This window comes from Ostrinia furnacalis, unplaced genomic scaffold (genome assembly GCF_004193835.3).
Source record: "Ostrinia furnacalis isolate ACB-3 unplaced genomic scaffold, ASM419383v2 OfSCF0075, whole genome shotgun sequence".
Lineage (NCBI taxonomy): Eukaryota > Metazoa > Arthropoda > Insecta > Lepidoptera > Crambidae > Ostrinia > Ostrinia furnacalis.
In genome coordinates this window covers 93,025-115,476 of record NW_021130314.1, presented here as the reverse complement: position 1 = coordinate 115,476, position 22,452 = coordinate 93,025, and the positions used below count along the sequence as shown (strand labels likewise).

At 46.5% G+C, this 22,452-nt stretch overlaps 4 protein-coding genes across 5 annotated transcripts in view; 2 read left to right on the top strand and 2 right to left on the bottom strand.

Annotated features, from left to right (window-relative positions):
* Nucleotides 1-7,748, bottom strand: part of Dap160 (dynamin associated protein 160) — a 28,750-nt gene extending 21,002 nt beyond the window's left edge. The window contains exons 1-8 of one of the 2 annotated variants that reach the window (XM_028301404.1): nt 7,605-7,748; nt 6,650-6,786; nt 6,065-6,163; nt 5,705-5,783; nt 4,333-5,181; nt 3,809-3,899; nt 2,529-2,680; nt 120-222 (exon numbers count right to left, since the gene is read on the bottom strand). In XM_028301404.1, the coding sequence (XP_028157205.1) occupies nt 120-222; nt 2,529-2,680; nt 3,809-3,899; nt 4,333-5,181; nt 5,705-5,783; nt 6,065-6,163; nt 6,650-6,772 (1,496 nt within the window). In that variant the 5' untranslated portion in view covers nt 6,773-6,786; nt 7,605-7,748. Of the gene's footprint in view, nt 1-119; nt 223-1,448; nt 1,538-2,528; nt 2,681-3,808; nt 3,900-4,332; nt 5,182-5,704; nt 5,784-6,064; nt 6,164-6,649; nt 6,787-7,604 lie in introns of those variants that run through there. The other variant, XM_028301395.1, reaches the window with a different exon arrangement.
* Nucleotides 7,749-7,981: 233 nt separating this feature from the next.
* galla-2 (MIP18 family protein galla-2) lies at nt 7,982-8,947 on the top strand. Its single transcript, XM_028301356.1, has 2 exons — nt 7,982-8,341; nt 8,616-8,947. The coding sequence occupies exons 1-2, from the start codon at nt 8,065-8,067 to the stop codon at nt 8,801-8,803; spliced, it is 465 nt and encodes a 154-aa protein (XP_028157157.1). The 5' UTR covers nt 7,982-8,064; the 3' UTR covers nt 8,804-8,947.
* A 222-nt stretch (nt 8,948-9,169) lies between these two features.
* The window catches only part of LOC114350380 (gelsolin), a 28,778-nt gene continuing 15,495 nt past the window's right edge, over nt 9,170-22,452 (bottom strand). The window contains exons 13-19 of the mRNA XM_028301157.1: nt 14,419-14,513; nt 13,764-13,889; nt 12,816-12,933; nt 12,198-12,340; nt 11,343-11,453; nt 10,213-10,338; nt 9,170-9,292 (exon numbers count right to left, since the gene is read on the bottom strand). Coding sequence (XP_028156958.1) covers nt 9,236-9,292; nt 10,213-10,338; nt 11,343-11,453; nt 12,198-12,340; nt 12,816-12,933; nt 13,764-13,889; nt 14,419-14,513 — 776 coding nt within the window. The 3' untranslated portion in view covers nt 9,170-9,235. The remainder of the gene's footprint in view (nt 9,293-10,212; nt 10,339-11,342; nt 11,454-12,197; nt 12,341-12,815; nt 12,934-13,763; nt 13,890-14,418; nt 14,514-22,452) is intronic.
* LOC114350388 (uncharacterized) lies at nt 14,622-16,230 on the top strand. The gene is made up of 3 exons (XM_028301167.1): nt 14,622-15,353; nt 15,549-15,906; nt 16,021-16,230. The coding sequence occupies exons 1-3, from the start codon at nt 15,046-15,048 to the stop codon at nt 16,192-16,194; spliced, it is 840 nt and encodes a 279-aa protein (XP_028156968.1). The 5' UTR covers nt 14,622-15,045; the 3' UTR covers nt 16,195-16,230.

Below are 22,452 nucleotides of genomic sequence, written 5' to 3'. Positions count from 1 at the left end.
CATACAAATATATATGTCGTAATTTCTTTTTTAAATTATAGTTCACTACTTAAGTACATGTTCAGTATTGTACAACTTTTTTAATACTGAACAATTTATCCATATATGTAACTTCATACCTGAAAGTGGGCGGGATCAATTCTGGCGGTAGTTTGGCCGGCACCGGCTCTCCTTGCGTTGCCTGCTCGCACAGATACATGGCTAGCACGAACTCCTCACAACCTGCGACAAAAATAAAAGTTTATTTTAGAGATCAGATAAAAATATGGCCCTCTTTTAAACTCAAAGTTCAACGCCAGCAAAACCCATCAATGGCTGAGAGCACCCAATAATGGTTGAGAACACCCATCAATGACTGAGAAGCCATTAGTGAATAATAACCCACCAATGGCTTAGAACACCCATTAATGGCTGATAACCTATCAATGGCTGAAAATCCCTCAAAGGTTGAGAACCTATCAATGGCTGATAGGATCCATCAATGGCAGAAAAGGTCTATTAATGTTTTATAGAATCCGTCTGACTGAGAGTTCATCAATAGCTGACTGAGAGGGTCCATCAATGGCTGAGAGGATCTCTCAATGGCTGACCGAGAGGGTCGATCAATGGCTGAAAGGGACTCTCAATGGCTAAAAGGGTATCTCAATGGCTGACTGAGAGGTTCCATCAATGGCTGAGAAGGTTCATCAATGATTGAGAACACCCATCAATGGCTGAGAACCCATCAATGACTCAGAACACTTATCAATGGCTGAGAACCAATCGATGACTTAGAACACCTATCAATGGCTGAGAATCTACCAATGACTGAGAACCTACCAGTCAGCTAGCCAGATGGATGTAGAACTAGCTCTACCGCCACCCAAATCGAGCAGAAAACTTTGCTCTTGCTGGGAATCAAACTCAGAACCTTACCGAGCTTCCTGTCGGAGTCTAGATCTGCTTGAGAGACTGTTGAGGCAATCTCTCAATAGCTAAGAGGGTTCATCGATAGCTGAGAGGGTCCATCATTGGCTGAGAGCATCAACCAATGGCTGAGAGGGTCCATCAATGACTGAGAACACCCATCAATGGCTTCAATGACTCAGAACACCTATCAATGGCTGAGAACCCATAGATGACTCAGAACATCTATCAATGGCTTCAATGACTCAGAACCCCTATCAATGGCTGAGAATCTACCAGTCAGCTAGCCAGATGGATTAAGAACTAGCTCTACCGCCACCCAAATCGAACGAACGAACGAACGAACGAAGTGCCACTTGTGGTCTAAACTGAATAAATATTTTTGATTTTGATCAAAAGCTGACTGAGAGGGCCCCTCAATGGCTGACTGAGAGGGTCCATCAATGGCTGCTAACATCCATCAATGGCTGAAAACGCTCCATCAATGGCTGAAAACACACCAAAGCCTTAGTACTCAATAAAGGCTAGTTATCCCCACTGACCGAGCTTCCCGTCGGAGTCGAGGTCGGCCAGCGCCCAGATCTGCGCGAGCGACTGTTGCGGCAGCCGCGACTGCAGCATCACCGCGCGCCTGCGCCGACACGAGCCGCGCCTGCTGCGGGCGCTGGAGATGCTGGGCCGGTGCTGGTGCGATCAGACAAGCCTAGTACTGACTCACTCTTGGTGCATAGGCGCTTTAGTATTGTAGAGCTGTGTGTATAACCACTTACAGTCTGTGACGTGCCACGCTTGGTGCAATCAGAAGCGCCTGATACTGATTTACTCTTGGTGCGATCGAGGCGCCTAGTAGCTACACTCCTGGTTCGGTCGGTGGCGTCCAATACCGACACACTCTTGGTAGGTTGATGGCGCCTCGTACTGACTCACTCTTGGTCTGATCAGAAGCGCCGAATAACGACCCACTCTTGGTCCAGTTTAAGAGCGGGTAGTATCTCAATGAGGCCCATGGTCTAATCAGAAGCGCCTAATACCAACCCAGTCTTGGTACCTGCTGCGGGCAAGGCGCTGGAAATGCTGGGCCGGTGCTGGTGCGATCAGACAAGCCTAGTACTGACTCACTCGTGGTTTGATCGGAAGTGCCTAATACGGATCCACTCTTGGCCCGATCGTAGTCACCAAATTATGACTCACTAGTGGTGCAGTCGGTAGCGTCTAATACCGACTCTTGGTGGGTTGGCGGTGCATAATACCAAATTTTGGCACACTTTTTAGCATTAACATCGTGCGTACTGTGTACCAATAACCACTCATCTAGCTTCACATAGGACTAGGAGTCACTCTCTTTAATAGATGATAACACATCAACGGCTGAAAACCTACCAATGGCTGAGAACCTATCAACGGCCGAGAGAAAGGCTAGCACTTACTAAAGGTTGAGTTGCACCTACCAGTGGCTCATTGAGGACTGGTTTGCACCTACCAATGGCTGAACACTCATTTAAGACTGGATTTGCACCTACTAAAGGCTGAGACCTACTAATCAAAGGCTGATTAAAATGGGGTTAATCTGAAAATACATACATTGAGAACATCCTTTTTTAAATCGGTTAAACCTCACTTACCGAGCTTCCCGTCGGAGTCGAGGTCGGCCAGCGCCCAGATTTGCGCGAGCGACTGTTGCGGCAGCCGCGACTGCAGCATCACGGCGCGTGCCTGCGCGCCCGAAACGGACCCGCTCTTGGTGCGGTCCGTGGCGTTGAATAGTTGGGTGTACCTGGTGGAAACATAATCATCATCATTTATTTTTATTGTTCTGTTTTTTAAAGTGACTTATTAATATCTCTTTGACATGTATTTGACCACTGACATTTTTTTTTCTCTTGTTCAGTGTTTCTTTAAATTATTCAATGTTCAATACTCAATATTTTATTGCATACATTATGGGCCATTTAATTTATAAACTGCATGTATTTTATTTGTGACCTAAGTGTATGACATGTTTATTTTATTTTTAAGCTTGTAAGCGCTTTGGACCTGCTCTGTAAGCTTACAAGTGTTTTGCATTAATAAATAAATAAATCAGGTCATTTCGACCGAAATAAACAAAATCAAAAATATTTGTTCAGTTTAGACCACAAGTGGCACTTATGAACGTCAAAATATAGTAAATAATAAAAATGAAAAGGTAGCCCTTATGGGGCACTTTACATGTCTCCTTCCACGTCATAGGCTTCCGCAATGATTTCAAGATTAGCCTGCACCTTTTATCAAAATATGTTTAGTATTATAATATTAGTAGCTCGATTACAGACAATCTAGCTTAAAGTCTGGTATAAAACTCATAAAAAAAACTCATAAAACTCATTTATTTTTAACATAGGCTTTTAAAAAGCACTTTTACACGTCCCAGTATTAACCCTACCACTGCTTCGGGACTTTAAATGGGCCAGTGCTGAGAAGAAGCAGCGCAAGAAACTCAGACACTATTATTACTAATAGTTTATTTAAACACTAGCTTTTGCCCACAGCATTCTGTCACACGTCTCTCTTTTAAAAACCGAGATAAAAACTAGCCTATGTTAATCCATGGGTATTAAATCATCTCTGTACCAATCACCGTCAATATTTTAGCCATAGGACATCTAGAGCTGAACATAGGCTTCCGCAATGATTTCAAGATTAGCCTGCACTTTTTATCAAAATATGCTCAAATATGCCCAACGCACACTCACTGCGGGTGCCAGTCGCATAGTCGCGACAGCAATATAATTACACGCGAGCGATAAGGATAGGGGTCATTGGACAAAATTCTATGTGCTCACGGACCGGGCTTTAGTATTATAATATTAGTAGCTCGATTACAGATAATCCAGCTTTAAGTCTGGTGTACAACGAAACTTACTTCAGTTTCTGAGGTTGCGGGATACCCCACTCCACTGGTGGGGGACTCACGACTCCCATCGGCATATCAGTTGGGCTCGTCACCACAGACCCTGTAAAAAAGGGGTTCACAAAAAATACTTCAAAAAAGTGCACTAAAGAGTCAGCCTACCAAGTGCAGTCTATCAATAAAAAAATAAAAAAAGCTAAGAAACAAAGAAAAATATTTATTTAGCCCCTTCGTTAGGAATATGTGGTTATTATTATTATGACTCTAAGTGACCACACAAAGCAATAAATAAGAATAAGTGGTTATTATTATTATACAGGGTGGAAACGATAAGTGATCTCACTCGATTATTTCTAAACTATACAAGATATTGAAAAACTGGTTACTGATCCTGAAAGTGCTTCATAACCTCTTTCAAACGGTACCAATAATAGGTTACAGAATAAACTGGAACTATCCAATATTTTTTATTTAAAAGAACAAAAACGAAATTTAAAGTTGTCTACATTTTGTAGATGAAAAACAACTTTACTTACCAGGTTTAGACAAAATCTCGCTCTTCACAGCGTTAATAGGAGTGGAAGTGACAGGCTGGCCCGCCATCGAACCCGCCACCGTGTTGACAGGCTTCGGAGGACTGCTGATCAGCGAACCAACGGTCGTGCCACCCACTAACGACGGCTGGGATGAAGGGACCAGCGGGGTTGGACCCGCCAATGGCTGAGCCATTATCGGCTGATTCGGGATCAAAGGCTGAGCACCCATTAATGGCTGAGAACCTATTAATGGAGCTAGAGGCGGGCTAGCGCCAACTAGAGGTTGAACCGTCGTAGGTAAGGGTTGAGTAGACGCTAACGGTGGAGATCCTCCAATTAAAGGTTGGGTAGCACCGATCAAAGGCTGACTTGCACCTACCAAGGTTTGAGTAGCACCCACTAAAGGTTGGACTGCACCTACCAAGGGTTGAGTCGCCAACGGCTGAGCACTCATTAACGGCTGGCTCGCACCGACTAACGGCTGACTTGCACCAATCAAAGGCTGACTAGCTATAGGCGGAGCACCCACCAACGGCTGGGTATTAATCAATTGCTGGTCCATCAATGGCTGAGCCATCGGTGGGTTCAATGGCTTTACACCGGAGATCAAATCGGGTACGGCCGTGACCGGTTTAGCGGGGGGGATCATAGGGGGCACGGTTGGGGGTCCAGTGCTGATTAAGGGTTGGCTAGGGGCCCCGAAGTCTCCTAGGAGGGAGTTACTGGTCAGTGGCTGAGGGGCTTGGGAGGGGAGGCCGCTTATGAGGGGCTGGGCCGGTTGGGGAGGAATGGATGGCATTGGGGGGATAGGGGGTTTCGCTGGGGGAGTGAATTGTTTCTGAGGTGGAGCTGTGAAACAAAAAATGGACAAGTTAGGGTATATTTCATAAGTAAGACATTAACGCCCGCATTTACAAACGCTTGCTTAAGTGTGAGGCAGAAAATCGAACGCACAGCGATGAATAGAGTTCTGTGATTGGTTTGTGTGTCACCCCGTGCGTCCACGCGCACTGTGAGACCTCATACTAATGTTTGAGAATACGGGCGTAAATCACAAGCAAAATAAATAGACATGATGAACTAACGATAGTCGATAGTTTTAATGCTGATAGTCAAATTAGTAAATAGTTGATAGAATTTACTATTGATATACTATATCCAAAATACTGAACTGTCCTTTCTGTGACATTGACAGCGGGGCGCCACCGTCAATACCGGATCGCTGGTTCAGATTTTTGCCATTTTGCTATATACTTGAACGATGGTGGCGTCTCCCTGTCAATGAGGTTGGTGGGATAACTCAATTTAGGTCATCTTTAGTTGGTATTTTACTAGTCGACGGTTTCATCTTGACAGTTGATAGTTTACTGACCTGCAGGACTCAATGAAGCGATCAAAGATGGCGGGAGTGCTTTAGGTATTTCAATCCCGTGTAGCTTCAAATTGATAATCTGAAAACAACATGTAAAATATGTAATCATAAAAAGCTTCAAGTATGTATTTGTATTATTTTCTGTTTTTGACTTAAAGGTTTTTCCACTGCTGCAACTCCTGTGTACACAGATGATGTTGTTGTTGACAGATCTTTTAGGTGAGATTGTTTGACTTAGCTCTGTCAAAACGACTGTAGTGCTTTTAGGCATGTTCATACATTTTCTGCGAGATTTCCGAGGGGGAAGGGCCTCCTCTGTCCCCCTAGGTACATCCATGAAAGCTAGTGTATAATGTATACCTTGCAAGCAATGGAGAATTCCTTCAGGTCCAATTTCCCGTCAGCATTGGTGTCGGCAAGTGACCAAATCTGCCCAAGAATGGGTGGAGGCAGCTGGGACTGAAACCAAACAAAGAATATATTCAGTCGAATACTGTTCCGTTCAAATGAATTGTTGTAGTCTTCTTCAGATGTTGATGTCAGCATTCAAACGTCGATAGAAACATTTGATGCTGACGTTGGATGTTTATAAGAGACCATAGCCTTATAAGTAGGGGAGCACCACAGTGGCCATAAACAAGAGAATAAGAAGAGGTACTCCTCTGTGGTTGAGAATTCTGGATGAAGTTTGCTTCCTCTTTCAGCCTGAACATCTGTAGCCTCAAGCACACCAACGCGTGCAGATCCTCATCGCCGGCGCGATCATAGGCCAATGACAGTCAGACAGAATATCGCGTGAATTTGCGCGTCATTGGTCTTCCAATCGATCGCGCCGCCCGGCGATAGCAATGTGGCATGGTGGTTGAAGCTATTCCCAGATGTAGATTGGAAGCCTCCCCCTATTGTGAATGAATAAACTCTAAAAGCATATTTATTTATTTATACCTGCAGCATGAATCTCTTGGCCTGCTCGCCGGTCAGCGCTCCGTTGATGGGCCCGAGGTTCCGGAAGTGTTCCGCGAACTTTGCATGCTCGTGTGGCTGAACCACCCAGGGATCCGCCGCCATTTTGCGGGTGTTATCTGTGGATTAGTAAACCCTAAAGTAAGCCCATAATATAAACATAATTTTTGATGACTCACACCTAGGGTTGCCAGGCGTCCAGCTTTAGCCGGACATGTTTGGCTTTTTACGGTCTTTTTTTTTTTTTTTTTTTAAATATAATATAAAGCTCACGCATCAGGATGTTGGTTAGCAACCGATGATGATAGTAGTCACTCACGAGCTGACACTAATTGCCCTTTGGCTTTTAGGGTAAAATGTCCGGCCAAATGAAGCCCAGAGTCCGGCTTTTCTGATTTTGTACCTGGCAACCCTACTCACACCCATATTTACAAACAACGCTTGCTTAAGTGAAGCAGCAAATCGAACGCACAGCGTTGAATAGGGCTCTGTGATTGGTTCGTGTGTCACCCTGTGCGTCCACGCGCACTGTGAGACCTCATGGTAATGTTTGTGAATACAGGCGTCATTATCTTTAAAATACCTATTTATGGAAGTATTTGTACAGCTGCATCAGAGCTGAACTGTTAAATTCTTATGTCATTGTAGTAATTTAATGGAAGGTAACCAAAAATAGGCTTTAAATTAGCGCTATTCATGAAAAAAAGTTGTAATTTTTATAAATTGATATTTTATTAATTAAGCCCAATTTTAATGAAATTAATCAAGTCTAACATCTAGAATCTATTATTAATTATAGATAGTACTTTTCAGTTAGTTCTAAACCATATAAATCGGTAATATTTATGCTAAAACGCAAAAGAAGGGGTGTAACTTTCTAGCGTAATTAAAACACAATTTTTACACGTTAAATGAAGAATTATTGGAAAGTACTTACATCCGGTTTGAATTAAAGTTTCCCCGTTAAGTTGCAACGCCCCTTTTTATTGCAGTTTCACAAGATTTTCGAGAGATTATTGGAAAATCCTCGACCAAATATTGATCGGATAGCAACTGTCAAAACTGGAATTGACATTACGCATTTCGTTCAAAAATTGAAATGTCCTTTTCAAAGGACTGCTGCCTGCAGTCCGACTGGCAGTTTTCCTTTTCTGAAAGTCATCTCAAAATGTTGTGTGATTAAATTGAGTGTAATTTCAGGAAATACACCTTCAAAGTACTGTCCCACAACCCCAGAATCGTTATTTTTCGTGTGCTCTATTGCTGCGATTAAGCGAGTGTATTTCAGATTTCAGAACGTTTACCGCAAATGTCATTAACGTCACATTTTTGTTATTGTTGTGAGCCCGAGTCCCCTTCGCATTTTATCATTTTTCTCCACATTTTCACGCATAAACATGTCCAAAATAGCTGATAACATCAACCCACATGTCTACGAGAAGAATTCCGAGCGTGAAGTGACTTCAACCGAGCTTGACGAAGATATGGAGGACGAATTTGATGAACGTGAAATTTACGATTTAATTCGCAATATCAACGATCCTGAGCACCCTTTGACCCTGGAAGACCTGAGGGTGGTTGAGGAGAGTAATATAGTCGTGAATAATAAGGAGAATACAGTGGATGTGACGTTTACACCGACTATTCCTCATTGCAGTATGGCTACTCTTATAGGTTAGTTTTTCTTAGTTCTTTTGAGTCATAAAAAGGTCAAAACTTTTCTTATTGTTACAGACTGCAGTTACAGTAATCCTCTCTATTTGGCTGGATACGAATTTTATAAAAACAAACTTGCTAAACATGAGTGTTCATCCCCTTTCTTTTCTTTTTTTTCTTATTATTGTGTTTCACAGCTGTGTGCAAGCCCATTTTGAGCCAGTTGTTTGTTGAGTATTGCACTTTTAGTAGTTGAATGTTGACATACTTACAATGCATATTTTATCTCCAGGATTATCAATCCGCGTGCAGCTCCTCCGAGCCTTACCCAGCCGTTTCAAGGTCACCGTCCGCGTGACTGAAGGATCCCACGCATCTGAGCATGCGGTGAACAAACAGCTAGCAGACAAGGAGAGAGTGGCCGCTGCGTTGGAAAACAATAACCTGGTTCAAATCATCAACCAGTGTGTCGCTGGTTGATCATTCAGTGACTCACTGGTTGCTGAATAATAGGTTGTTACATACTTTAACTTTGACAAATGTCAACAACCTGCCAAACTCCATACAAAAAACACTGGTTATAGTTACTGTTAAAAAAGTTAAGTCTTAACCCAAGGTTGAGTTGCACCATCTTTTTTAACCGTAACTACTTATAACAATAACCAGTGTTTTTTGTATGAAGTTTGAAAGATTTTTTTACTTTTGTCGAAGTTAAAGTAAGATGGTGCAACCCAGCCTTTAGTGTTTTTATTTTGAGAGATCCAAAATAATGAAAAATATTCAAGTGTAAATATTTTATTTAAGCTTACAATTATTTGTTAATGTCATTAAATGCCTGTAAAAATAAAAATATTGTGTAAAAGTAAATAAAACTTGTAAATAAATATTTCTTTCTTTCTAGAGTAAGTTGGTTTATTTTGAATTAGCTGCTTTAATTTCGTTCTTCATGTCATCATAAGATGTTTGATTCTGAAAGAGAGAAGGCAAATTATTACAGGAAAAAAATAAACAGAAAAGTATAGTTTACAATTACACTGGATATTTATAATATTAGCACACTATAGTCTGGTCCGTGAGCACGTAGAATTTTGTCCAATGACCCCTAGCTACGCATCCTTATCGCTCGCGCGTAATTATGTTGCTGTCGCGCTCGCACACTCACTGCGGGCGCCCGTCGCACAGTCGCGACAGCAATATAATTACGCGCGAGCGATAAGGATGGGTAGCTTGGGGTCATTGGACAAAATTCTACGTGCTCACGGACCAGACTGTAGCTAGATACAGCTGTGTGGTTCTGGCAGAGGGAGAATCTCGCCTACTCTCAGTGTAAACTAAAGGGCATAGCACATCTATTAACCCGTAAAGGGATCGTAACCATATCAACTCGAGGCGGTCAGTATTCTTTGTATGAAACTCCATTCTGCAACGCACACTATCCGCACCGTAACGTAAACGCCTCACCTCGCGATGGACAGCGCGCGGAAGGCGATGACAGCTCGAAAAAGGCGATACGGTGTCGATCCCTTTCCGAGTTGATATGTCTGCTATGACCTTAACACACCCGCTCGGAAGGAAGCAATAATATTCCACCTTAAATAAATGCGAATATTATAAATGCGAATGTAACTCTGTCTGTCTGTCTGTCTCTCTTTCACGCCTAAACCACTGAACCGATTTTGATGAAATTTGGCATAGAGATAGTTTGAGTCCCGGGAAAGGACATAGGATAGTTTTTATCCCGGTTTTTGAAACAGGGACACGCGCGATAAAGTTTTTCTGTGACAGACAGAATTCCATGCGGGCGAAGCCGCGGGCGGAAAGCTAGTTGTGGATAATCATCAAATTCTACATTGGTGATCCTGAAATAAAAAAAGATAAGGAAAACTCACATCCCACATGTCTGCGTCCCACTCTGGGAAGAGTTTCTTGAACACCGTAGGCTCCTTCCCTTGTTTCACCACGACCGATATAGCCGAGTCCACGGTGCGGTCCAGCCCGTCATCCTCTATGTACTCCTGTAACACAAAAGGTGGTTTATTAGCCGATATGTTGCCCCGAAGTGGTGGAAGTCGCTGACATGGCCCGACAGATTAGCAAGCTGAAGTGGCAATGGACAGGGCACATAATATAGTACGCAGAACTGACGGCCGATGGGGCAGCAACGTTCTGGAGTGGAGGCCGCGTACCGGAAAACGCAGCGTGGGACTTCCTCCCACAAGGTGTACTGGTGAAATCGTAAAGGTAACAGGAAGGCGCTGGACGCAGGTTGCTACCATCCGGGCAATATGGAAAGCATTGGGGGAGGCCTATGTTCAGCAGTGGATGTCCTATGGCTGAGTAGATGATGATGATGATGAAGTGGTGGTAGCGAGCTATATTGCGGCGTGTATAGTAACCCTGGAAAAGGCCTGTAATCATGTTACTAAAGAATTTGCCTCCCCAACAGATGAGGCAGGGTGGGGAGTAAAGGCCAAAGCCCAAATCCTCCATTGGCTACACGCAAATTGGAGAGGGTCTTGTTCCTGCAGTGGACACTAAATGACCTGATGATGATGAAAGAATTTGCTTTCGACTTTTATAAACTATAAAAGTCGATAGTCGATAGTAAATAGTCACTGCCCCCTGGAAATCTCGCAGAGTCCCTTTGAAGGAGCTAAGTCAAACGATCTGACCTAAAAGAATCTGACGCCCCCCCCCTTAGGCCAAAAGCTGGGTATGACTGGCCCCCCTAGGCCAGAAGTTGGGTATTAATGCTCCCCCCCTAGGCCAGAAGCTGGGTATCACTGGCCTGGCCCCCCTTAGACCAGAAGCTGGGTATGACTGGCCCCCCTAGGCCAGAAGTTGGGTATTAATGCCCCCGCCTTAGGCCAGAAGCTGGGTATCACTGGCCTGGCCCCCCTTAGACCAGAAGCTGGGTATGACTGGCCCCCCAAGGCCAGAAGCTGGGTACTTACGCCTGGGACCTATATTAGTTTTATTTATTCTTTGTGTCTGTGAATGGCTTAATAACTTTAAGTACCTTGATGATGTTTTCCCTCGCGGCCTTGACTCGTTCTGGCGTGTTCTTGCCCTGCCAGAAGTACAGCTCCTCGCCAGCGTCCAGGATGTACACTCCGTCGTCCGACAAGTCCTGTGGAATAAACAGAATAAAATAGTTTCACTTTATACTTAATCAAGCCAGCAATGGGCGTATCAAGGCAGCGGAGGGCAGCGTCCCCTGAAAATTGATAGCCTCTTCCTACATACATACGTACCTTAACGGCCTAAATTAAAACTTGCACAAGTGCACGGAACAGGTGCTCGTTAGTTCCGCTCTCCAAACATACCACGACTGCGCCGTTCATATTATTGGCCTCCCCAGGCCTAAGTATCGTATCCCCAGTGGCGGCGTAGCATGGGTTGGCACCCGGGGCGATCACCCCCCCCCCCGTAATAAGTCCTAAGGCACCCCCTGGTACCCCCCAGGATTTTGGAGTTACCTACCGATTCGAAGATTGAAAGACAATCGCATTCCCCCCCCCTTTTCATGACANAAGTCCTAAGGCACCCCCTGGTACCCCCCAGGATTTTGGAGTTACCTACCGATTCGAAGATTGAAAGACAATCGCATTCCCCCCCCCTTTTCATGACATAGACCGCAGATTTGCCATGCAGATGTGCCAGTAAGTACTAATCTGCGCGACTTGTGTCACCCCCTGATGCTTGGTACCCGGGGCGCCGCTACTGCGTATCCCATCGTAAGTCTGCTGAGTGAAGTCCGGCGGGAGCCGGCAACTCCTCAAACTTTAACTTCCCTGTGATGGTGACGGTGACAGACTGCCCCTAGGAACCAATACCTCACCCATAATCTTTAGCATGGAAAGAATCTACCAACCTGCTGAGTGAAGTCCGGTGGCAACTCCTCGAACTGGACCTTCCCTGTTATGGATACAGTGACAGCTGTCAACGTGACAGGTGTGGTGACGCGCCGGCTGATGACCTGCTTCCAGCCGGACCTGGTTTCCTCTGGGGCACCTCCTGTAGAGAATTGTGATTAAGAATAGGACTTTAGCCTCGGATTTGTAGAGCAAAGAGCCCGTGAACCTCAGACCTTCACTACGATCATAATTTCAGCCACAGGACGTCCACTGCTGAACATAGGCCTCCCCCAATGACTTCCACATCGCCCGGTTGGTAGCGGCCTGCATCCAGCGCCTTCCTGCTACCTTTATGAGGTCGTAGGTCCACCTTGTGGATGGACTTCTCACGCTGCGTTTTCCGGTACATGGTCTCCGCTCTATAATTTATTATTTATTTATCATTGCCCTACCAGCGCTTCAAGACAAACATTTGATTTTGGCAAGTGCTGAGAAGCAAGCTAGCTCCTTCTTCTACTTTAAAAAGCAAACTTTCTTCAAAGTTTTGTAGCTTAGGTACCCAAAGCTTTGTAACTTACCCAAAGCTTTTTAGCTTACCCAAAGCTTCGAAGCTTACCCAAAGCTTTCTATCTTACCCAAAGCTTCCCAGAACTCGTCGGGCTCGTCTCCCTGTTCCACTGCGACCACCTCCTTCTCCTTGACAGCCTTCGAGAGGAACTCCGTGGCCGCCTCGTGCTCCTCCGAGTTTGATTCCTGAGGGTATCAGAGTGTTAAGGTTTGGTTGATGAAGAATATACCTTAAGGGCTTGTTCCCTCGGCAATCTAATTTGTAAAATAATAATAAATAAAAAAAATAATAAAAAAAACATAATAAGTAAAGTTACTAATGATAAAAACTATTTACAAAATAAAAAATACTTCACCCCCAGCGCCGCAGTCAGGAATCGTGCCCAAAAGTTTTTAGTCATTTTAAGTTAATGTAATATTATAAAATTTATTCTCTGCAAAATATAAGTAAAGGAACATGTGGCAATCCGCAACAAATTTCACACATATTGCCATTCCTCTTATATAAAGAAATAAATAAATAAATAATTCTTTGGACAATTTCACACAGCGCCAGCTAGCCCCAAAGTAAGCAAATTAATGCTTGTGTTATGGGTGCTAGCTTAACGGGTATACTACTTAAATACTTTTTTTTTAATACATAAATATTATACACATAGTCACACCCAGACCCGTCACAGAAATTAAAATTCATCATTTCAATTTCTGCCCGGCCGGGAATCGAACCCGGGACCTCTCGGCATACCATAACTAGTCCGTTCTGAACCACTAAGTACACCAAACGGCCGAATGGTTGTGTGGACACACATATATGTTGTTCGAATTAATTACAAATTCGAACGGATCGGTTTTCTGAGGGACACTGAAAACGGGATGTTCGTGTGAACGTATGTATGAAGGGCTCTTCTGTGCCTACCTATGCCCGTGTATTTTTGATCGGTGTCAGATCGGACTTTATTTTACTTTAACTATCTGCCTTTGTCTAAAAACTAAAAACCTATATCTAAGTATCATACCTTTCCGCTCCACACGAAGACTTTCTCCAAGGTCTCCAGAACGAACACGTCATCGTCCTCCAAGACGTCTGCCTTCTCGGCCACCTGGACAGCACGCATGTCCACTCCTGGCTCTGTACCCTCGACCTGATGGAATAGATAGATAGAATATAGGTACGGGACTATTCCCACCTCTCGTTCCCACCGCTGCAACTCCTGTGTAGCCAGGATCTACAGCTAGACCGCCAGTAACCCAACCAGTGAAGGTCAAGTTTGTCCCGGAATAGAATAAAAGCGACGATAGCCGAACGGTGAAGGTGTCGGACTGGCCCGCCGCTCGACTATTGTGGTGAGCCCACTCGTAACACAAGCATATTTAGCTTACCACGAAGGGTTAAGGGGATTAATTAATTAGCAATTTGAAAAGTTGAAATGATACAGTGATACAGGAAAATAACCTTCCTGAAAACCCAGTCCCCTAGAGACAAGTGGAAAAACGTGACAATAATTTCGAATCGTGTCACGGAACGAAAAAACCCCGGTGTTATAGGTTTTCGAAATTACAAGCTGTCAATCTTTGCAACTTATCTTCGGGGGGCTGGGAGAGGACAGTAAATAATTATTCGGTTAGGTATGTAGATTTTTAGCTGTTCCTTAGTTAATAAATAGGACTCACCCTGAATAGACGAATGTTGTCGTCATCGTACGAGTTATTGGAGTTCACTGGTTTGTATTCTGTCTCCTTTCCTCCGAACAGAATCATCAGAGCACCTGTGAAAGTTATAGCACAGAATAATAATAAGTACTACGTACAGAAGTTTTACTTCGCGAAGGTATTTAAAAAAATGTATGCTCAATGTCATTAACAACATGGTGTTGTGGGAGTCGCATCGTGTCAGCTGCCGTACTGCGAGATAGGCCGCGAAGAGGCCGCTTATATTTATAACCTCCGGCCGAGAGGTCCGAGAGGCTGTCTCGCTCGCACACCCACCGCGGGAGCTCCGTAGATATAACCTACGCTCGAGAGGACAGATATTGCTGTCCCGCTTCCTCTATGGGAGCGCGCGGGTACGCGCTGAAAGTTTCAAAGTTTTCATGTCGTGTGCGACAGCCAATGTTTCTGTCTCTTTTCTGTGTTACTATAAATATAGCGCATTTTGTAAATAAATCATCACTTCAAATCTGGACTCTGAGTTTCACTCATCTACCTGCACCTACCTTCTCCTCGATACACTGTTAGGCTCCATATCTGGTGACCACCGACTGAAGACCTGAAGACCCTGTTTATTGGAGCTACTTACCAATGGCTGAAGAAAAATCGAAGACGAGTCGAGAAGAGATGCCGTTCGGCGATATTGGCGCCATTTCCGTGCAGTCGCGCCTTCTACCATTTTGGCGGGAACTCCCACGCGCTTGGTTCGTGCAATTCGAAGCCGTTGTCGACCCGCTGAAGACTTCAGATGACCAGAAATTCCGGTATCTGCTGCAACAGCTGCAAGCCGTCGACCTGCAACATCTCACCGACATCTTGTACAACCCACCTGCTACGGACAAGTATCTCGCCGTGAAGAATCGCCTGCTCGCTGCCTACGACAAATCAGACGTCAAGAACTTCCAAAAGCTTNAAGCCGTCGTCAACCCGCTGAAGACTTCAGATGACCAGAAATTCCGGTACCTGCTGCAACAGCTGCAAGCTGTCGACCTGCAACATCTCACTGACATCCTGTACAACCCACCTGCTACGGACAAGTATCTCGCCGTGAAAAATCGCCTGCTCGCTGCCTACGACAAATCAGACGTCAAGAACTTCCAGAAGCTCATCAGTGGTCTCGAACTCGGAGATCAGAAGCCCTCGCAGCTCTTACGTAAGATGAGAGAACTCGGCTGCGGTATGATAACCGATGAAGGCTTGAAGATCGAGTGGTTAAATCACTTGCCCACACAAATACGCGTCGTGCTGTCTGTCAACACCGAATCCTCACTCGAAACACTCGCTGCGATGGCGGACAAGATGGCAGAGTACACCGACGGACCCAGCATCGCCGCAGTAACATCTTCAACATCAACATCAACAGCGGCGTCAGCACAAATAGAAGTTTTATCGAAGCAAATCGAGAAACTTTCACTGGAGATCGCAGAGATTCGACGCGGCAACAACAACACGNCAGTAACAACTTCAACATCAACGGCGGCGTCAGCACAAATAGAAGTTTTATCGAAGCAAATCGAGAAACTTTCACTGGAGATCGCAGAGATTCGGCGCGGCAACAACAACACGAACGGAAGATATCGCCGTCCCTTTCGCTCACGCTCTCGCTCTCAGTCACACCAACGCAAGTCAGCGAAACCTGGGGATGAAAATTGGGAATGCAGATATCACTATCGCTTTGGTGACAAGGCGAAGCGTTGCGAATCGCCTTGCTGTAGAAGAAAGAAGACTTCGGGAAACTAACGCCGGCACCGACCGTGGCGGACGTCGGTGTCTTCAGCACCAGATATGGAGCCTAGCNGAAACCCGGAGATGAAAATTGGGAATGCAGATATCACTATCGCTTTGGTGACAAGGCGAAGCGTTGCGAATCGCCTTGCTGTAGAAGAAAGATGACTTCGGGAAACTAACGCCGGCACCGACCGTGGCGGACGTCGGTGTCTTCAGCACCAGCCATGGCCTGTGTGTCTACGATCGCAACACTCACGAACGTTTCCTCGTAGACACAGGCGCTGACATCTCCGTTTTGACCGCCACTCACAAGAAGAAACACAGAAACTCCGCGAGCGCCTACAAACTTTACGCCGCAAATAATTCGCAAATCAACACGTACGGCGACAAAACCGTCAGGCTGAACCTTGGGCTACGTCGTGATTTTACATGGACATTCGTCGTCGCCGACGTCAAGACCTCCATCCTGGGCGCTGATTTTCTTCGACACTTCAAACTGCTGGTAGACCTGGACAAGAAGAAGCTAATAGACAAGACCACCGAGCTATCGATCGACGCGCTCGAAGTAACAACCAACGCCGAGTCAATACACGTCGTGAGTAGCGATCAAGCTTATCACGACATACTCAAGCAGTATCCAGACGTCCTACGGCCCATGTCACTCAAGCAACCTAGCAAGCACGAAGTTGTACACCATATCGAGACGACGGGCCCTCCCCTCTCCGCCCGCCCCCGCCCTCTGCCGCCGGACAAATACAAGGCCGCCAAGCAAGAATTCGACCGTATGCTGGAAATGGGAATCTGCAGACCATCAAGCAGCCCCTGGGCCAGCCCACTGCACGTAGTGAAGAAGAAAGACGGGGGACTTCGAGTATGCGGCGACTACAGACGTTTAAACGCGGTAACGCAACCCGACCGCTACCCGATACCGCGCATACAAGACTTCACATATCAACTTCACAACAAGAAGATATTCTCCAAGCTAGACTTAAAAATGGCCTATTATTGGATACCTATCGCCAAGGAAGACGCACAGAAGACATCTATCATCACGCCCTTCGGAATGTTCGAATTCACCTGCATGACCTTCGGTTTGCGAAATGCCAGTCAAACGTTTCAACGTTTCATGCACGAAGTACTGAGAGGGATAGAAGGCTGTTTCTGTTTCGTTGACGATATCCTCCTGTGTGCTGAGACCGAAGACCAGAACAAAGAACTTCTTCATCGAGTACTACAACGCCTCGATAAGTATGGCGTCACACTCAACATCGATAAATGTGAGTTCGGGAAGAAATCGCTCACATTTCTTGGCTACGAAGTGTCCGCACAAGGAATCAAACCGAGTGAAGAACGCACGAAGGCAATATCTACCTATCCGAAGCCTAAAACTGTCATCGAGCTACGACGTTTCCTCGGCATGATCAACTTTTATCGTGACTGCCTGCCCCGACAAGCCGAACTACAAGTTGAACTCAACAAGTACCTACATAACCGGAAGAAAAATGACAAGACACCTATCAATTGGACAATAGAAGCAGAAGAAGCCTTTGAAAAATGCCGCCAAAGCATCTCCAAGGCGACCATTCTAAGTCATCCCGTCCCCGGCAGCACCCTCGCCATCATGACCGACGCCTCAGACCACAGTATAGGCGCCGTGCTTCAACAGAAGATTGACAACGCATGGAAACCGCTCGCATTCTTCTCCAAATCGATGAGCGAAACACAACGTCGCTACAGTGTGTACGATCGCGAACTACTAGCTATGTACACAGCTGTAAAGCACTTCAGACGACTCATTGAAGGATGCGAAGTTGTCGTGTACACCGACCACAAACCACTCGCTTACGCTCTAACAAGATCAGCGAGTAGCAGCGACACCCCGCGGCGAGAACGGCAACTACATTTTATCAGTCAATTCTGCACGAAGATATTGTACATACAAGGCGAAGAAAACACCGTTGCGGACGCACTATCAAGAATAGAAGAAATACAATGTCCGACTACCATAGACTTCAACCAGCTGAGCATCGATCAAGACAACGATGAAGAACTGAAAGAACTGAAACGGCAATCGAACCTGAAATTCAGCGAAATAACTCTGCCCGGCCTCAACAAGCCTATCACGTGCGAGTTATCGACATCTACGCCCCGCCCATACCTTCCCGGCCCGTATCGTTACGCTGCATACCAAGCGCAACACGGTCTGTGCCACCCGGGGGTCAGAACAACGCGAAGACAGATGGCAAACAAATTCTTCTGGCCATCGATGAACAAAGAAGTTGCACAGTGGACGCGAGCCTGCATCAGCTGTCAGCGAGCTAAAGTCAATCGTCACGTGACCTCGCCATTGCATCCGTTTCCGCCTTCACAACGATTTGAACATATCCACATCGATATAGTCGGCCCACTACGACTATCAAACGACTTCAGATACTGCGTGACCATCATCGATCGCTGTACTAAATGGCCTGAAGCCGTCCCTGTACGAGACATAACCGCAGAGATCGTCGCTAAAGCACTATACGACCACTGGATTGTGCGTTTCGGCTGCCCACTACGCATAACTACGGACCAGGGCCGCCAGTTCGAGTCCGCGCTGTTCAACTCGCTCATGAAGAAACTTGGCATAACAAGACTACGCACTACGGCCTACCACCCACAGTCAAATGGCCAAGTTGAACGGTGGCATCGTACTATGAAAGCCGCCCTTATGGCCCGCGGCGCTACTACAAATTGGACAGACGAGCTACCGACTGTGCTTTTGGGCTTACGTACGGCTCTACGGCAAGACAACAACCTGAGCCCGGCCCTCATGACCTACGGAACCACACTTCGTGTACCATCTGACTTCTTCGTTCCTGCCGACTCGAAGATAGAAGACGCCGAGTTAGTACGCCATCTCACTCGCACGATGACGTCACTCTCACCGGCGCCCCAGCGGTCACATACAACAACTCAACCCTTCGTGTACAAGGACTTAGCGACATGCACACACGTTTTCATACGCAATGACGCTGTAAGAGCACCGCTAACACCACCGTATGATGGCCCCTATGAAGTATTGAAGAAATATGAGAAGTACTACAAAGTACAATTACCGCTCCGGACCACAGTCGTATCTCTGGACAGACTCAAACCGGCCTACATCATGCAAGATCAAGATCATACCGAAGTCACAGAACCCGCATCGCCCACCACCACCCTCACAGCGGCACCAGATCATCATACTACAACCACCGCCGCATCTAGTCAAGCCTACAGCTACGTCACGAGAAGCGGACGAGCGGTGAAGAAAAATGTACGCTTCGCTTGAGGGGGAGTGATGTGGGAGTCGCATCACGTCGCATCGTGTCAGCCGCCGTACTGCGAGATAGGCCGCGAAGAGGCCGCTTATCAGTGTTGTTCCTGACAAATTTAGGGTTGCCGTATTCTAATTCTAAAATTGCCGGATTTTTAAGGAAAACTAAGAAAATTGCCGTATTGTATAAAATGTTTATTTGAAAGGTTTAAATTTAAAAAAAATGCAAGTGATGTATTATGTACTATGCGTATACTACTTTTAAACTTACTTATTTTATTCTTCACTTTTTAAGGTTTTGAATAATTTAGTCCAAGAACCTACCCGAATAAAAGTGAAGAATCTACCAAAATGAGGAAATAACGATTTTAGACATTAAAATCTAGGAGATAAGATTGCATTTTGGCGTTTCTTTTCGTGGCGCTTCTACTTCATCTATGGTTTACAAGTTTTTGCGTTCCATTAGACGAAACATTTATTTTCTGTTTAATAAAACTCATGAAAAACTCTACTTTACTCAATTGCCGTATATTTTGATACGGTAATCAAAGTGCTGCCGTATACCGTATTTATGGTGCCTAAGGTGCCTGAATGCCGTATATTACGGCAATTGCCGTATCAAGAACAACACTGCCGCTTATATTTATAACCTCCGGCCGAGAGGTCCGAGAGGCTGTCTCGCTCGCACACCCACCGCGGGAGCTCCGTGGATATAACCTACGCTCGAGAGGACAGATATTGCTGTCCCGCTTCCTCTATGGGAGCGCGCGGGTACGCGCTGAAAGTTTCAAGGTTTTCATGTCGTGTGCGACAGCCAATGTTTCTGTCTCTTTTCTGTGTTACTATAAATATAGCGCATTTTGTAAATAAATCGTCGGCGTCGTCGAACAACGTCGTATGATCGCAACCGTCAAAATCTGTTTTTTTGCATTAAACTACTCTAAAATAGCCCCTTTATAAACTAATTTTTTAATTTTTCAAAGTTCGTAATAATATCGAAGATACAGAATCGAACACCGACGGATGTGATTATTCGAACGCAGTACAGAGACGTGTTTGTGCAAGCGTCATTGTACTTCGGAAGACTGCACATCGTTTGTTGGAATAGCTTATACATTTGTATTCGTATTGATATTGAATGTATCTAGAATGTCGNGCCGACTCGAAGATAGAAGACGCCGAGTTAGTACGCCATCTCACTCGCACGATGACGTCACTCTCACCGGCGCCCCAGCGGTCACATACAACAACTCAACCCTTCGTGTACAAGGACTTAGCGACATGCACACACGTTTTCATACGCAATGATGCTGTAAGAGCACCGCTAATACCACCGTATGATGGCCCCTATGAAGTACTGAAGAAGTATGAGAAGTACTACAAAGTCCAATTACCGCTCCGGACTACAGTCGTATCTTTGGACAGACTGAAACCGGCCTACATCGTGCAAGATCAAGATCATACAGAAGTCACGGAACCCGCATCGCCCACCACCGCCCTCACAGCGGCACCCGATCATCATACTACGACCACCGCCGCATCGAGTCAAGCCTACGTCACGAGAAGCGGACGAGCAGTGAAGAAAAATGTACGCTTCGCTTGAGGGGGAGTGATGTGGGAGTCGCATCGTGTCAGCCGCCGTACTGCGAGATTGGCCGCGAAGAGGCCGCTTATATTTATAACCTCCGGCCGAGAGGTCCGAGAGGCTGTCTCGCTCGCACACCCACCGCGGGAGCTCCGTGGATATAACCTACGCTCGAGAGGACAGATATTGCTGTCCCGCTTCCTCTATGGGAGCGCGCGGGTACGCGCTGAAAGTTTCAAGGTTTTCATGTCGTGTGCGACAGCCAATGTTTCTGTCTCTTTTCTGTGTTACTATAAATATAGCGCATTTTGTAAATAAATGATCACTTCAAATCTGGACTCTGAGTTTCACTCATCTACCTGCACCTACCTTCTCCTCGACACACAGTTAGGCTCCATAAGGTACTTGCCTCTATGACGTCTCTGAGCATGAACCACCGCCGCCTGCACCGGCGCCGCGGCGCGGGCTCCGCGTCCCGCTCGATGCCCTCATCGTCGGTGTCCGCGCGGCCGCCTTCCGACGTCTCAGAGCCCTCCGAGAGCACGCCGCACTCTTCGTCATCATGGCCTCATGATTGACTACAGTAAGGTACTTGCCTCTATGACGTCTCTGAGCATGAACCCCGCGTCGCAGCGCCCGCTCGATGCCCTCATCGTCGGTGTCGGTGCGGCCGCCCTCCGACGTATCGAGTCTACGAGCCCTCCGAGGGCACTCCGCACTCTCCGTCATCGTGACCTTATGATGACTACAGTATAAGGTACTTGCCTCTATGACGTCCCTGAGCATGAACCGCCGCCGCCTGCGCCGTCGCCGCGGTGCGGGCTCCGCGTCCCGCTCGATGCCCTCATCGTCGGTGTCGGCGCGGCCGCCCTCCGTCGTCTCCGAGCCCTCCGAGAGCACTCCGCACTCTTCGTCATCATGCCCTCATGATGACTACAGTATAAGGTACTTGCCTCTATGTCGTCCCTGAGCATGAACCCCGCGCCGCAGCGCCCGCTCGATGCCCTCATCGTCGGTGTCGGCGCGGCCGCCCTCCGACGTCTCCTAGCCCTCCGAGAGCACTCCGCACTCTTCGTCATCGTGACCTGATGATGACTACAGTAAGGTACTTGCCTCTATGACGTCCCTGAGCATGAACCTCCGCCGCCTACGCCGACACCGCGGCGCGGGCTCCGCGTCCCGCTCGATGCCCTCATCGTCGGTGTCGGCGCGGCCGCCCTCCGACGTCTCCGAGCCCTCCGAGAGCAGGCCGCACTCTTCGTCATCATGACCTGGTGATGACTACAGTAAGGTACTTGCCTCTATGACGTCTCTGAGCATGGATCGCCGCCGCCTGCGCCGGCGCCGTCCCGCTCGATGCCCTCATCGTCGGTGTCGGCGCGGCCGC